The 17,618-nt window shown below is 45.3% G+C and overlaps 1 protein-coding gene across 1 annotated transcript in view; it reads right to left on the reverse strand.

The window, feature by feature from the left end:
* The window catches only part of DOP1B (DOP1 leucine zipper like protein B), a 96,003-nt gene that overhangs the window by 76,662 nt on the left and 1,723 nt on the right, over positions 1–17,618 (reverse strand). Inside the window, 1 exon segment of the mRNA XM_032469313.1 lies at positions 13,573–13,737. Coding sequence (XP_032325204.1) covers positions 13,573–13,710 — 138 coding nt within the window. The 5' untranslated portion in view covers positions 13,711–13,737.

Genomic DNA, 17,618 nt, shown 5'->3' on the forward strand with positions numbered 1-17,618 from the left:
CCTGACCACGAACCCAGGAGTTCCTCCTTCAAGCTTAGTGTTCCTTCCTTCATCCCACAGCACCTGAGTTCGCAACCTTTCAACATATCTACTTCCAAGGCTTATCTCAGGTGCTGGGAGAATCTGGCTTAAGCACAATAATCACCAAAAGCACATGAATAAAATGTAAGGCAAAACCATGTTGCTTGGAAAAAAGCAATTAATATTTTACAAATTGAGCAAGTAATGAAATGACATACATTTCTTGCCATACAAAGATAAAAAAGTATTAAGTTTAGTAAATAAGGAGCAAACTGATCCTTGATGAGATAAGCAACATGATGGAGCTGCAGAGCTGAGACCGTGGTGAAACGCTGGAGGCACTCCCACTAAGAGCAGTGCAGGCCAGGAAGGGGCCGTGACAGGGACCGCCCACCTGACTCAAGTCCCCTTCTGTGGCGAGGATCACAGCTGGGCCACGGCTGCAATAAGCTTTTCCCCTGAAGGGAAAGTGGAAGTAACAAGTACCATTAAGGTCTATGCACGCTCCCACGTGCTCGTCCCCTTTCCTGTGGAAGAGACTCTGGAAGCCATGAGTTAAAGATGGCAGGCTCCCTGGCTTGAGTCTCTGAAATGACCAATACAAGAGAGATGCCCACTCTGGACCACCACGCTGAACTGATACATGAGCAAGAAACTTCAATCTTACGGTGACATTGAATTTTTGGACTTGTTTGTTACAGCAGCTAACGTTACTGTAATTCATACACTGATAGTATCATCATTAGTTAATCATGTTCTAGAAAATGCTAGCCAAATATCAGGGAAAAAGCACAAGCTCAGTACTGACTGATGATATATATGCCTGTCTACCTAAATAACTCAAAACAATTAGCTGAAAAAACTTAGAAATAAGTTCATTAAAATGGTCAGTTTCCAAATTCTGTAAATTGATAGTTTCCTACATGCCAACAACCAGTTAAAACTGGTTGGAATGTGGTGGAAAATAATCCCACTGATAATAGCAAAAATACATGTATAAAATGATATATTTAAGAAACAGGAAGGACTTATATAAGAGCAATTCAATGCTTAGGAACCAAAGTGAACGCCTTTCAATCCATGGGGAGACCATCACATTTCTATGAGGAAGGAGGGCCCAAGTGTGTGAAGATGTCATTTCTTCCCAAAATATTCAATAATTGTTACTTAATGCCAACCAACTCCCATAAATTTTTTTCTAACTTTGCAAATGATTTTGAAGTTCATCTGGAAGAAAACCACCTGGGAATAGTAGGAAAATTCTGAAACAGAGAAGTGGTTAGTGAGGGTGGAGAACGTGGTATTGCCAGATATGGACGTCACATAGCACAGCAGCTGAGAGGCATGGCTCTGGCAGCAAGGCAGACAGGTGAATGGAGCAAAATAACATCCACAGGCAGACTCACGTGTCCAAAGGTTTAAGTCTACGTTCACTGATACAGCAACTCCACCTCTGGTAATACGGTATTACACCTTAAAAAACAGCCACGGGTGGAAAGACATTCACTACAACTGCCTTTAGGATTATGGAAAACTGGAAGTAAACCATTCTAACAATAAAGGGCTTCTAGATCTTGTTCACCCCTATACAGAACCCCTACTCCCTTTTTCTCACACACACACGAGACAGAGCTACATGTGAGCTGTTCAATCTGCCTTTTTTTGCCCCCTTATTTTATCATGAGCATTTTCACGTCAGTAACTACAAGTCTACTTTATTTGGATGCCATATATGTCACCACACTGTTGTATCATGTTGTATCCTACAGCCAGTCTCACCAAGGGTGGCTGTGTCCAGTTTTTTTTCTATTACATACAGTGAAGTAGATTCTTAGAGTTCTCTTCGTGTTGTATTTCCATAGGATTAAAACAAATTTACAATGATCATGAACTAACTCTCTGATCATTAGTCATTTGGGAAATGCAAAAGCCACAGGGAGATACCACTACAGCACCACTAAAATGGCAAAAGTAAAAAGACTGCTATCCTGTGCCTTCAGACTGGAAGAACTAATATTGTTAAAATGGCCATACTACTCAAAGCAACCTACAGATTTCATGCAGTCCCTATCAAAATACCCAAGGCACTTTCCACAGAATTAAAACAAATTATCCTAAAATTCATATGGAACCACAAAAGGCCCTGAATTGTCAAAGCAATACTGAGAAAAAAAGAACAAAGCTGAAGGTATCACCCTCCCAGACTTCAGATTATACTGCAAAGCTACAGTAATCAAAACAGCATGGTATTGGCACAAAAACAGACATATGGATCAATGGAACAGAACAGAGGGCCCAGAAATAAACTCACACACTTACAGTCAATTAATCTATGACAAAAAAGGCAAGAATAAATACTAGAGAAAAGATAGCCTCTTCAGCCTCTGGTGCTGGGAAAATTAGACAGTTGCAGGTAAAACAATGAGATTAAAATATTTCCTCACACCATATATAAAAATAAACTCAAAATGGAGTGAAGATTAAAACAGATTAAATGTAAGACCTGAAACTGTCAAACTCCTAGAAGAAAACACATGCAGAACACCCTTCGGCATAAACTGTAGCAATATTTTTCTGGGTCAGTCTCCAAAGAAAAGAAAAGCAAAAATAAACAAATGGAACATAATTAAACATAAAAGCTTTTGTGCAGCAAAGGAAACCATGAACAAAACAAAAAGACAACCTATGGACTAGGAGAATATATTTGCAAATGATATGACCAACAAGCAGTTAATATCCAAAATAAACAAAGACCTCAGACAACTCAATATTAAAAAAATAAAATAAAATAAATGGGCAGAAGGCCTCAACAGACATTCTTCCAAAGAAGACATACAGATGGCTAACAGCCATATGAAAAGATGTTCAACATCACTAATTATTAGAGAAATGCAAATCATAACACTGAGGTTATCAACTCACGACTATCAGAATGGTCAACATCAAAAAGTCTACAAATAAAAAATGTTGGAGAGGATGTGGAGAAAAGGGAACCCTTGTACACTGTTGGTAGGAATGTAAATTGGTACAGCCACTATGGAAATTAGCATGGAGGTCCCTCAAAAAACTAAAAATAGAACTACCATATGATCCATTAATTTTACTCCTGGGTATATATCCAGAAAAAATGAAAACACTAATTCAAAAAGACACACACTCTCCAATGTTCATAGCAGCACTGAGTTACAAAAGCAACCCAAATGCCCATCGAGAGACAAATGGATAAAGAAGATGTGGTGTGTGTGTACATATACGTTACTCAGCCATAAAAAAGAACGAAATTGTCATTTGCAGCAACGTGGATGGACCTAGAGATTATGCTTAATGAAATATGTCAGAGAAAGGCAAATACTGTATAATATCACTGATATGTGGAATCTAAAAAATAATACAAATGAATGTATATGCAAAACAGGAACAGACTCACAGATACAGAAAATGAACTAGTGGTTACCAAAGGGACGAGGGAAGGGGAGAGGGTCAAATGAGGGGAATGGGAATAAGAGATACAAACTACTACATATGAAGTTGAGCAGCAACAAGGACATACTGTATAGAACAGGGAATTATAGCTACTATCTTGTAATAGCTCTCAATGGAGTATAATCTGTAAAAAGACTGAATCATTATGCTGTATCCCTAAAACTAACATAATACTGTAAATCAATTATACGTCAACTAAAAAAATAAAGACCACCCATACCAAGCATTGGTAAGAATACAGAAGAACTGAGGTTCTCAAAACTGCTGGCGGGGTGTAAAATGATACAACCACTTTGGAAAACAATTTGGCAGTTTTTTTAAAAAGTTAAATATGTACCTACTGGAAGCAACCCAATGTGCATTAACAGGCAAATGGACAAATAAATGGTATATATCCATGAAATCCTACTCAGCAGTAAGAAGGAATAACTATCAATATACACAACTTGGATGACTCTCAAAACAGTTCTGCTGAGTGAAATAAGCCAGACTAGGAGGGGGAAAAAAAAAGAGTATGTTCTGTATGAGTCTGCTTATACAAAATTTTTGAAAATGCAAACTAGTAATAGTGACAGAAAGCAGACCAGTAGTTGCCTGGGGATGGGAGCAGGGAGGGGAGGGAGGGAGGAGGACCACAAAAGCCCCGCGGAAACCTCTGGGGTGGGGGGGGGGGCGGATACCTGCTCATTGTCTTATGCAGTGATGGTTTATGGGGCTATACCGATGTCAAAACTCATCAAAATTACACACTTTAAACACATGCAGTTTATTGTACAACAAAGCTGTGAAAAATTTTTTTGAAAACACAGAAAAAGAAGAGACCATTTGAAAAAGATAAATGAGAATGCCTGTAATTGACTCAAACATAAGCTTGAATATTGATGTTCATGTTCAGTCATCCTTTTTGAAAAATAGCCCAGTTTAACTTATTTCCTTTTGTTATCAATTTGCTGAAACGAACTATCACAGGCTGGGCGGCTTGAACAACAGATGTTTATTTCTGCCAGTTCTGGAGGCTGGAAGTCCAAGATCAAGGTGCCGCTGACTCAGTTCTCCTCCCGGTTTGCAGCTGGTGCCTGCCTGTTGTGTCCTCCCGCAGAGGGGAGAGAACTCTTCCTTGTTCTAAGGCCACAGTCCTATTGGATTAGGGCCCCACCTTCACGACCTTGTTTAACTTTACTTATCTCCTGAAAACCCTACCTCCAGACACAGTCACGCTGGGGGTTGGAGCTTCAACATGTGAATTTGGGGTAGGGGAGGCCCGGAGGGGTACAGTTCAGTCCATAACACCTTCTTTCCACAGCCTGACATGAAGTTTCTGGTTTCTTAACTTTCTTGATAGTACTTACAAAACATAAGTGAACCCCTTTTTTCTTATCCATAAACTCAATTCTGCTAGATGAGCTTTTTTTTTTTAAATCAGATGAGCTATAGTCATTAGATTACTGGAGGAATAATTCACCTGTCCAAATCTGGACTATTTCCATCCCTCCAGCAGATCTGAAAGGAAGAACAGCAAAAATATCCTTGGCTCAGATGCAAAATAAATAGACTGTCCTAACTATCAATCATCAGGTGTATATCAGACTCTTTTCAACAGAGAGAAATGCTCTTTCTGAAAGGACCACGTTGCCCTTGTGGTGTCTGAGTGGCTCACAGCAAGGCTGTTCTCTCAACCTGAACAGCAATGCCCTTGCCAATTCTCAGCTCCTTCAGGGTAACGCAGGGTAGGGAAAGAAGCAACAATGTCACATGAGCCCCAGGGCATCCCCCACCAAAAGGACGGCAGAACAGTGGATTCGGCAGCCCTCACCACGCACGAGGATGAGAGTTCTGCCTGACATTCTATTAGCGGCATCTCCTAAGTCCTGGTGCCAAGAAGAATCACAACACTGCCAGGAACAAATGGGTCCTGTGCTCAGCACTCCCCTGTAGAGGTGCAGGATCTACTTTATTTACAAGGGAAAAGAGTCAATAATTGCCAACACGCCCTTCCAATTTGGTCTCTTCTCAGAAGACATTCAGGCCCATGTCTTTCCAATATGAAAACTTATCTGAAAACTTGTAGCTTCAAGGTCCCCACCCTGGACAGTAGATTGCTAGAAAATGACTAATTGCCCCAAACTGAGACACCATTTCTTTACCACATAGGACCCCAAAAGTGAGGTGACAAGGTGGAACCACGCATCATGCAGGCTGGGAGGGGCCCACAGCCCTATCCAGGTCACCCACTAGGCAGTCGGGTCCAGCGGGGATCGGGGTGGCAATTTAAACTGTGTCTCAGTGGAAGGAGGAGGAGGTTGGGGAGGAGGACTGCAAGGGAGATACATGGGGAAGCCCAACCCCTTCCTTCAGGGATGAACTCCCCTAAAATAACACCCCACAAACGGCCCCCACAAAGAAGCTGGTGCAGAGCTGGTGAGGTGCAATCAGGTGGGGCACAAATCATCAGGGCTCTGGTCTAAATGTGTTCCCCGGTGTGACAGGGTTCGGAGGTGGGGCCTTTGGAGGGTGATCAGGTCATCAGGGTGGAGCCCTTGCGAACAGGATTAGTGCCCTTGTGAAAGGGACCCCACAGGGCTCCCGGCCCCCTCCACCACGTGAGGACACAACAGAAGATGGCCAGCTGTGAACCAGGAGGAGGCCCGTCACCAGACACCGAATCTGCTGGCCTTGACTTCCCGGCTCTGGACCGAGAGATAAATGTCTGTCGCTGACGAGCCGCCAGCCTGTGGAGTTTTGTTACAGCAGCTGGCGTGGACTGAGATGGCCGGGAAGGCCGCCCTGAGTGACTCGGAGGCCCGGGCACGTATTCTATCACCACACGCTCGGGAACCGGAGTTCCTCCCGGCGCTCCTGAGCAGTAAAACAAGACTAAACAAGCAAAACGCTGCTCTACCCAAGGCCGGCAATGAAGAGCCGTCTGGGCTTCCATCACAAAAAAGCTTTTTTAAAAGTCGATATGAGGAGGGAGAGTGTGCACTTCGTTATCAGACCCTGCTATGGGCTGGACTGTGTCCCCAGAGTTCAGACCTCAGAACGGGGCTGTATCTGGAGACAGGGCCCCCGAAGAGGTAACTAAGGTGACAGGAGGTCACACAGGTGCTGTCCAACATGACTGGTGTCCTCAGGAGGAGCAGATCAGGACAGACCCACGCACAGAAGAGGACACAGTGAGAAGCAGCCGCCGGCAAACCGAGCAGAGAGGCCCCTGAAGAAGCCAAACCTGCTGACACCTTGATCGTGGACCTCCAGCCTCCAGACCTGTGAGAAAATCAGTTTCTGTTCTTTCAGCCACCCAGGCCGTGGTATTTTGTGATGGCAGCCGAGCAAACTAACACGGACCTCAAACCAAAGCGGCTTTATCTGAACTGATACTATTTCACGGAGAAAAGCAGCTGATCAGGGTGAGGGTGGGCATCAGGCTGCAGCTCAGACTCATCGAGCTTTTGGGCAGAAGAGGTCTTGGAGCTGATGTGTAAAGGGCCAGAGCAGCTCCCCTGGTCTCCAAGCTCTGGCCACGTCCCCATAATGTCACAAGTTGCTCTGCTTTAAAAAGGAGGTGCTCGTCACTAAGCGATAGGACTAGGAGCTGAAACACCTAATATGACCCAAGACTTCCAGCTCCTCCTACTACTCACGCCATCTGCTTTTTGTGAAACAGTAGGATATTGAATAAAAACAGCAAAAAAGTGGTTCATTTAGAACCATTACGACTTTTGTTTTAAAAAAGAAGCTTTAGTGTTGAGGTTTTTTTTCCTAATGTACAGAGTTTATTTCTACTTATTTCCTTCATTTCCTTAATCAAAGTTGTAATCCAGCCTTGGTACAATGGTTGGGTTCACAAGGGCTCAAAATGCACTTGCTGATCTAACACTTCTCTAAAAATATTCAGTGAAAGGTGATGGCTTGTGGCCTCAGATAAACAATGAAGCAGAAATTATCCTATTCGTGTCAATATACATAAAAACTAAAAAAAGATAAACTTTTTTCTAATACGGAAAAATTCTAAAAATGATACTGAAAGTGTAGCAAGTTTTTAAAATGATCCAATTAGAATCTGCCTATAGTCTGACAGCCTGAGGCTTCTCGGGGCTCAGTTTTCTCTTATCAAGAGTTGAGCCAGAAGCAACTTCTGCTGTGAGGCTATGGTTTACATTTTAGAATCTGAAATCAACTACCTTAATTAGAACGCACCGCGACCCAACTTTGCCTACCACAATATTGTTTCTACTTGCATTATAGAGTATTTACTAACTCATCACTAATTCACTCACTGAATTTCTATGTCCATGCATGAGTCCAAGACATCTGACTATCACTAAAGCCTTAAAACACTTTATTCACATCAACTACCAGGTACACTTGATGCAGAAGTTGCGAGTCTCCTAGAAGTGCGTCACTGCTAAGCAGATTGAGGCTTGTTCCCTCCAGCACCCTCCCAAACCCTCCGTGTCCAGAAACTCTGATCCGGGTACGGAGGCTGCCCACCTCCACCCGACAGGCTCCCATGATCAGGCTCACTCCTCACATCAGCCAGAGAAACTCCCCCAGTGAGAAAGGCAGCTATGGGTCACCTTGCTCAAAGCCTTCCCGGAAGCTCAGTGGCTTCCCTCCATCGCAGGAGATCCGTGCTGCTGGGCTCTGGCTACCTCTCCTCCCTCACCTCCCATCACCTCCCCTCTCCAGCCACGCCCACCCCCTGCTGTACCTTGAACAAAAGCCTGCGCCCCAGATGGCCTCCCAGCCAGCTAGCTCACTGCCTCCAGGCCTCTGCTCAAATCTCAAATGTCACATTATCAGAGAGCCAGCTCTGTCTGAGCCAGCACCCCATCCTCCTTCCTTGCTACCAACTTTCCTGGTTTATTTTTCTTCGTAGCATTCAGCACCTGACATCACGTATTTATTCGTTGTCTGCCATCAGCAAAGCCTTACATTCCATGAGAGCAGGAACCGTGTGTCGAAGGCTGGGCCCTGGCACCTAAGTGTTCAGAATACCCTGGTATCAGTTTGCTAGGGCTGCCATAACAAAGCCCCGCCCACGGGGAGGCTTACAACACCAGAAACGGAGGCGGGGAGTCGGCAGGGCGGCTGCCTCCTGAGGCTTAGGAAGACTCTGCTCCAGGCTGCGCTTCTGGCAGTTTGCTGGCCATCTTGGGGTTCCTTGGCTTTTAACTGCATTACCCCAATCTCTGCCTTCATCCTCACATGGCATCTTCCCTCTCCGCATGACTATGTCAGTGTCCAAATTTCCCCTTTTTATAAGGACACAGTCATGCTGGATAATGACCTCTTTTTAACTTGACCGGCTCTGTAAACACTGGATCTTCAAGTAAGTCACACTCTGAGATACTGCGGGTCAGGACCAGTCTTTTTTTGGAGGACACACTTCAACCCTTAACAACCACTCAGCAGCCATATGAGATCGGGCAGTTAGCTAACCTCACCAGTAAAATGGAGCTAATAATCAGCTCTACCTTGTTTGGTAATGAAGAAAGCAGAGAGATGTCTCTCCTGTCCGCTTATGTGAGCCGTACAGACACTGACATGAAAACAGTCGGGGGGCCCCGCTCCAGCATGAAGCTTGGAGGTCGGCAGACAGGACCTGGGTCCTCCCTCTGCTGCTTGCTGTCTGTGATCCTGCACAAGTTGCTGCGTCTGAGTCCAATCTCCAGCCACGCTGTAAGTACATATAACTATGCACACTGAGTCCTCAGCACACAGTAGGCTCTCTATGATGTCCGCTGTCATTAGCAAGGCTGAGGGTGGGACAGACGTGTCACCCTTATCCCGTGGATCTCCTGCAAGTTCATCAAGGGGGCTGCTCTCCCTCATTACCTAATTGTGGCCGCAGAGAACAGGAAGCTGGAGCAAAGAGGACGCAGGAGTGGGGTTACATGCAACTGGGTAACGACCGTAACAAAAGTTGTCTTTTTAAACTCTTACCCCATACGACTCACATCTCACCAGCCACGGGACATCCACCAGACGCGCAAACTAATCCGTCCCAAAGGGAACCCCTGGCCTCCCTTCCCAGCCCACGGGGCCGGCTTCTCCTGTCTCCCTATCGCACCCTTTCAGCTTCTCAAGCTAAAGACCTGGGAGGAAACCTGCAAGTCGTACCCAATTCCCCTTTCCCTTATATCCCACATCTGATCCACAGGCAAAGCCCATTTGCTACACCTCTGAAGTCTATTCCGAAAACAGACGCTTCCCCGCTGGCTCACCTGTGTTACAGCAACAGCTCCTAAGTGGTCTCCCTGTTTCTGCCTGACCCCACCTCACTAGAGCAGCTGGAAATGGTTTTAGCACCTAAAAGGGAGGCCGGGCCACATCACTCTGCCAGGCAGCTTCCCCCCTTAGGGGCCACTGTCAGACTCCGGTTTTAAAGGACCTACAAGATCAGATGCCCCCCAACCCTCCCCTCTGTGGCCTTGTTTCCTGCGATCTCCCCATTCCTTGCCTGCTTCATGACAACCTCCCTGGCCACCAGAGCCTGAGTGTGTCTCAAACTGGCATTGACTCAGCAAGGCTTCCTGATGACCCCACTGAATCACAGCGTTCCCCTGATACTCACCGTCCCATCCCCTCTCCACTCCTGGCACAGCACTCATCACCACCTAACAGCATGTATATTGTGTTTATCACACAGCTTCCCCCACCCCCGCTACAGTGAGGGCAGGGTCTTGTCAGTTCTGTTCTCTGCTGTGCCCTGGCACTTACCTACTGGCATGTTTCAGGCACTCAGAAGGCTACTGAATAAATGAATGAATGAACGAATGGCCAGTGCTTTCAAAGCTCCTTAAAGAAAGACTCAACCGTATCTGATCACCTGCATTCTAAAAGGCGGGTTAAAATGATTAAAAACTTTTGAAAGTTTTCAGGGCTACTGAAACAAAGTTTGTTTCATAGAATACCTCATTGCTCAAGAACTGCACTTTCCAAATTTATAATTTTACCTACCTCAGAATGTACATGGTCCTAAATAAATGGGGAGACATTCTGTGTTTACGGATTAAAAGACATAATATTGTTAACATGGTAAGACTTCCCAAAGCCATCTACAGAGTAAGGCAATCCCTTTCAAAATCCCACTTGGCTTTTGCAGAAATTGAAAAGCTGATCCTAAAATTCAAATGGAATTTCAAGGAATCCAGAACAATTCTGAAAGAGAACAACAAAGTTGAAAGACTCTCACTTCCTCGTATCAAAACTTACTACAAAGCTACAATAATCAAAACGTGTGATACTGGCATAAAGATAAGCACATAGTTCACTGGGAAAAAAAATGAAAGTCCAGAAGTAAACCCATTTCTCTATGGTCAACTGACTTTCAACAAGAGTTCCAAGACCCTTGAAAATAACTGTCTCTTCAACAGATGGCTTTTCACATGTGGAACAACGGGATTTCCACGTGCAAAAGAATGAAGTTGGAGCCACACCTCACACCATGTGAAAAAATTAACTCAGAATGACATTGTGTTGTACGCTAGAAATTGACACATTGTAACTGACGGTACTTCAATTAAAAAAAAATTAGAATGGATCAAAGACCTAAACGTAAGAGCTAAAGCTATAAAACTCTTAGAAGAAAACACAGGGGTAAATCTTTATGATCTTGGATTTGGCAATGGTTTCTTGGCTATGCACCAAAAGCACAAGCAACAAAAGAAAAAACAGACAAATTGAACTTCATCAAAATTAAAAATTGTGAGTATCAAAGGACACTATCAAAAAAGTGAAAAGCCAACCCAAAGACTGGGGAAAAAAATATGTGCCCAATATATATACAATAAGGGGCCAGTATCCAGAATATATAAGGAACTCTTACAAATCAACAATAAAAAGACAAACAACATGGTGAAAAAACGGACATAGTACTTGAATAGAAGTTTCTCCAAGGAGGATATACAAATGGCCAATAAGCAAATGGAAAGATGCTCAAAATTTTAGTCATTAGGGAAATAAAAATCAAAACCATGAGACACCATTGCATACCCACTAAGAGGGCTATCAGCAAAAAAACCCTGAAAAAAGTGTTTTTTAATAAGTAATATGAGTTTAATTACTCTAGAAACAACCTCCACAATAATGCCTGAACCTAGAAGGTACATAAAAACAACCACAAATATTTTTTATGGTTAAAATATGGTTTTTAATTGTTAAAATAATGTTATCAAGGATTAGAAGAAATCAGAACCCTCATATACTGCTGGTGGGCATGCACAGCGGGGCAGCCACTGAGGAAGACAGTTTGGTGGTTCCTCAGTAAGTTCAATGCAGAATTACCGTATGACTGAGTAACTCCACTCCTATGTATATACCCAGAAGAAATGAAGACGGGTGTTCAAAGAAGAACTCGTCCACAAATGTTCATACAGTACTATTCAGCAAGAGCCAAACTGTAGAAACTCAATGGATAAACAAAATGTGGCCCAGTCACACGATGGAACATTATTCAGCCATAAAAAGCAATGAAATACTGACACACATAACAACACGATGAACCCTGCAAACACGCTAAATGAAAGAAGCCAGACACAAGAGGCCATGTTATTGTACGATTTCTTTTATATGAAATATCTGTAGACATGGAAAATAGATTAGTGGTTGCCAGGGGCTGGGGAAGGGGAGGGCTGGCGGGGGTTTCCTTTTGGAGGGGGTGAAAATGTTCTGGAACTAGACCGGGGTGATGGCTGCACAACAGCATGAACGAACAAGAAGCCACTTTACTGTATACTTAAAGATGGTTGAATGGTTGCATGAATTTTAACTCAAGAGCAAAAAACTAAATACACTCGCCCCAAAAAAGGATGCTGTTTTTAGATTCCAGGAGAGTCAAATAGTAATTATTGACACAGTTAGAAAAACCTGAATATGCCCAAATCCCACACCAGGGCTCCTTGTTTTCCCCTAAAAAAGCAACCCACCTTCATGCAAGACAGTGAATGTCAGCTAGAAAAATCCTGAGTTACAGCCCTACAACCAAAGCACTCTCAAACTCTTATCTGCTGTTTTATTACAGGTCTCCCTCCCTGCCAGCACCAGCCACGATGCTCCCGTGTTGTAAATCCACCTTGCAGAGACCAGTGCAGTTTCCCAGCCACAACCTGTAATAACTGCCTGTCTCCACTGTGCCATCTGTGAGCGCTGACAGCTGCCTTCTGGCAGTTGGTGCTGGAAGGCTGCCCAGACGCTGTCCCCGTGGTCAGGCCACTAGCATTCTAACTCCTCCCCCACCCCCCCGTTCCTTAAAAAGGTAAAAAGACAAATTCCTTCTCTTTAGCAAGGTTTGTTCGAGTCCCCTGGTGTGTGTGCACTGGGGAGTGGGGACCTCCCAGAGTAGGATGGGCATCTCCCAGCTTCCATATGGCACTCAGGCTCACAGGTGTCAGGTGTCACAGCTGGGAGCCCTGGCCACACAGCAATGGGGAGCCAGGCACAGCCTCTCCAAGCCCAGATATCTGCTTCCTACAGGACACAGTGGTCACCCTCCTTTTGGGCAGGATGGGAAAATACAGTGGTCCCATCCCTAGAACACAAGGTCAAGCCCACATGCAACCAATTCTGGTCTTCCTAGACCTGCCCCGCCCCATTTTCCCCTGTCCAAACACACACAACTTCTGGGCAGATTTCAGTACTTATTTCATCCTTTATTCTAGGAGTTACCAGTTGGCACTAAAATGGTGAAAAAAAGTAGACCGGGTAAGAAAAAGTCATAAAAATCCTAAGCACTACACAGAATGATTCATCTTTGCATAACTGCACAGTTTAAAAACTTATTACCTTGTTTAGACCTAAATATTGTTGAGAAAAAGGCTGTTCGGCTCTTCTACTGGCTGTACCCACACTGTACTTCTGTGCTTAGGGAAAAAGAGCTGGAAGGAGATACGGACGCTGACTGGTTAACAGTGGGTAACTCTGGGCGACAGAGTTACAGGTGTTTCCTCTTATCTGATGGCTGTAATCAGCATGTAGTGTAATATGAAAAAGACACGTCCTTGAAGTAATAAAAGGGCAGCTGTGTCCCCGCCCCCACACAATCCCAATGCTCCCAGCCCCACATACCTTGTTGAGCTTGCCCAGGGAGGAGATGAGATCTGCCCACTCACTTGAGGACTCAAAATTTCTTAAGGCCTTTTCAATCACTGAAGAGTAATTTCTGTATCTGTAATCATTCAATAGTTCCTGCTCTTCTGGCTCCATCTTACATTCTTGCAGCAGAGAAGGTACCTAAAAGGGAATCAAAGAATAAACAAATGAGGCAGCTCTTCAAGGATGAGACGCGTCCCCAGCCCAGAGCGCCAGAGGACACGCGTCCACAAACACGATTGTGCACAAGCTCGCTGGGCAGTCCAACTCAAATATTTAGCAAGGCTTCTGAGCCAGGAGCTAGGGGAGATAAAAGATAAACAGTTCCGGACCTCCTGGACTCGGAGGGAGATAAATGCACGGAGTAGAAAGAAGTGAAATGCTAGGGTCCCACTTAATGGACAAAATGCACTTGAGAAGCAAAATTCACAAAGTGGCTAACTGCAAGTTGCTGCCAACTGGTAATTCTGAACGCAGATGGTCCCTCTCAGTGTAGGGCATTTACAAAACCTAAAGAGAAGCAGATCTGTGGTTCCTAACTGAACAGTCTGGTTAGCAATCCAGGCCTCTACAACCAGACTTGGATAGAGGGTTGGAAATATCCTACAAGAAAGTCATGTGGGGAAAAAACAGCTAAAGAACATAAGGATGTAAGAGCGAAGTGCCTGACAGCAGTGCTGGCAGAAATCCACCACATGCCTGTTCATTTCCTAAGCGCCAATTACCTGTCGAGCCCCGGACAGGGTGCTGCCCCGACAGCTCTGGGCCTCCTCCGGGTGCAGCGTCTGGATGGAGGTTACACCTGCTGTTATACCAGGGCCCAAGCAGTCATCTTTTTATTCTTGCCCGTGTATATGCTTTGATGGATTCTTTTACTTTTTTCTGTGGCTAGATGCATTCATTATATATGAACCACTGCAGCTGCTGCAAAGCCTGGGACACAGACCTGCGTGATCCCAATGCCAACAGCAACCATTTCCCTTCGTCTTCTTTTCATCCCCAATATGACAAAAGGAAACAAAGAACATCATGAGATGCTGCACTGATCTGGGTTTTTGAAAACATCCATCATTTTTACATTTTAACATATAGAAATGCATGCTTAAGTTCTGTTTTCACTCCTTCAATTAAAAAAAAAAATCTGAAGGTCAACCCATCAGTCTATTCAAACAAGTTACAGCTCTGAAAAGTACTTCACAAGACATGGAAGTGTTCAATCACTCCCTGGACTTGTCACCAAGCTCCATATGCCAAAGTTTTCTCAAAAGTGATACCTGAGGGTTCCCGCCTGCCTCCCTTCTTTAGGTTTCACCTGATTAAGATCTATTTAAAGAGTGACAGGCACCTCCCCCAAACTCCTTGTCCCCCTTCTCCACACTAAGGGAACCCTCAGTTTGCTCGGGCAGCACTATGGTTCCCAGCCTCCCTGCAGCCAGGTGGCCGTGTGACAGCTCTGGGCAATGAGACGCCCACAGAAGCTGGTGGTGGAGACTCCTCTGGCCTTTTGTCGTTCACCCTTCCCCTTCTCTCTGCCTGGAACAAAGGTATGATGTTGGAACTGAAGCCACATCTTTCAACCAAGAGGGAAGAGCCATCTTTAGCACATGACTTCTGTATGGAAGGGGAAGGACTGAGCAGCTGAGGGCCCAGAAGGCACCAGACCAATGCTGGACGCTTTGCCTCTGGACTTAACTGTTTTCTGCACAGAAGAGCTCATTTGTTCTACCCTTCAGTCGAGTTTTCTGGTGTTCACAACCAAACACAATCCTGATCGATTTATGAGCCTAAGTAATATTTCACTAGCACACAGTCTGAGAGAGAGACATGGAACAATGGTGATCTGATTAAATCCATGGAGCTGCGGCTAGTTTGCTAACCAAGCTGCATGTTGTCAGGCAAATGAAAAGGCAAACATCACAGACAGAACGAACTGAACTGCAGGTACAATGTGTCCTTCAAGCCTGACTCCTTCACAGATGGACCTGGGGCAGTTGCAGGGCTCCCATGGTACCTCCTACTTCGCTTTCCATTGCTCTGGGCACGCTCCAGTCTTCTCAAGGCCAACACGACTTTCAAGTCGCCAACGTCAGTGGACTCTTGTTTCCTCATTCACCTCTCAGGAGGGCTGTGCATCAGACCACTTCCTCCTTCTCCAAACAGCCTCCTTTGAGCCCACACTCCTCCAGGCCGCTGGCCCCATGCTGGTCCCCTCCCACCCCTCCGCTGTGCGGTCCCATCTGCAGGCTCACCGTCAGCTACCTGACTGCCCAACACTCCCAGACACCAAGCTTGGGCCCTCTTTCTCTCTCCACCCTCAGTGATTTCTCCACTCCTTTCACTTACAAATACCATCTTTCTGCCAATGACCCACAGATTTATAACCACCCAAAGTGCCCCATCCAGGGCCCAAATTCATGTAAATGGCCCCTTGACTTCTTCATCTGGAAATGGCACAAGTGTTTGAAATTTGGCACGTCCCAAACTAGACTCCCCGGTGTCCATCAACAAAATGCAGTCTGACCATACGACGACACACTATTCAGCTATGAAGATGAATGAGGACTGAAACCTGCGACAGTGTGGATGAAGCTGGAAAGTACAAGCTCAGTGGAAGCAGCCAGCCCTAACAGGCCGCGTACTGTATGATGACGTTTATACTAAATGCCCAGAACAGGCAAACCTATAGAGATGACAGGTGGGTTAGCTAGTGGTTGCCTAGGGTGGGGAGGGGGTCATGGGGTAGCTGCAAGGGGGCACAAGGGATCTTTCGGAGGGGGTGATAGAAATGTGCTAACACTAGATTATGGTGATGGCTGCACATCTCTATAAATTTACTAAAAATCACTGAACTGTATACTTAAATGAATGGATTTTATGGTTGGTAAATTGTACCTCAACAACACTTTTTAAAAAACCCTCCACTCTCGATTCTATCTGTGCAACATGCTCCCTTTCTGGTCCTCCTTTCCTCAGAAAGTGGCCCTCCTACCTATGGGGCCTTTGACATCCTCCTCCTCTTCACCTGCCACACTCAACCCAAGTCCTGTTGGCTCTTCTTCCAAAATACCCATGGATTCGCCTGCTCCCCATCTCCTCTGTGCAAGCCATCTTTCTCCCACAAGCTTGCAGAAGCTTCCTAAGGGTCCTCCTTCACTCTCCCCCCAACACAAAGTACCTTCACCCAGCGCTCCAAGTCCCCACCACGCTTACACTCCTCCCACTGCGCTTACAATCAGCCTACACTCCCTCCTCCCCCACAGCCCACTCTGGGGCCTACAAGGCTCCACCTGCCTCTCTCCTCAAGGCACTCTGCTTGCTTAAGATGGACTCATCCTGCCGCAGAGCCTCCGCACACGAAGGGCCTCTCTGCAAACACATACATACTGTACTGTGCATACGCACCCACACAGTATGACTGTCTGCTCATTTGTGGAAAAGTCTTCCCTTTTTCTGAAATAACAGCCTTCATACCTTGAAAATATTAAGTATGGTAATGAGAGGGGTGGTTTCTTTTATCAAGTAAAGACATACGAATTTAGGACATTCCAACATGTCCATAAGTTCTTTTTTTTTTTTTTTTTCAATTCCAGGTAATACACAAGTCTGAAATTCTGTGTGTCCAAACCACTGCAATACTCCATGGAGCCTGTCCACTGTATTAGGTGTCTCAGCACTGGGGAAAGAAACATGAACAAGGCAGGGTTCCACGCTCACAGCTCAGAGCCTAATAAAAGAGGAAATACCTAAACACATCATTTCAGTTTCACAGGGCACACACAGTGACAGAGGGTGGGCTGACATAACAGAGGGACACTGGCAAGGCGAGGGAGGAGGCCCAGCTAACACCAGAGACATCCTCAAAGTCCACAGGTGTGGGCACTTGTTAGCAGGAAGAGAGCCTCATCGGCAATAACCCGTGTGCTCAGGAGGCGGGGTAGCAGAGGGGCACCACTGCTAGTGGCAACGAAGGCGTCAGCCAGGTAAGAGCAGGTAACTGGAGCAGTTCAGTGTTACCCGAGGCG

Source organism: Camelus ferus, chromosome 1 (genome assembly GCF_009834535.1).
Source record: "Camelus ferus isolate YT-003-E chromosome 1, BCGSAC_Cfer_1.0, whole genome shotgun sequence".
In the NCBI taxonomy this organism is placed as follows: Eukaryota; Metazoa; Chordata; class Mammalia; order Artiodactyla; family Camelidae; genus Camelus; species Camelus ferus.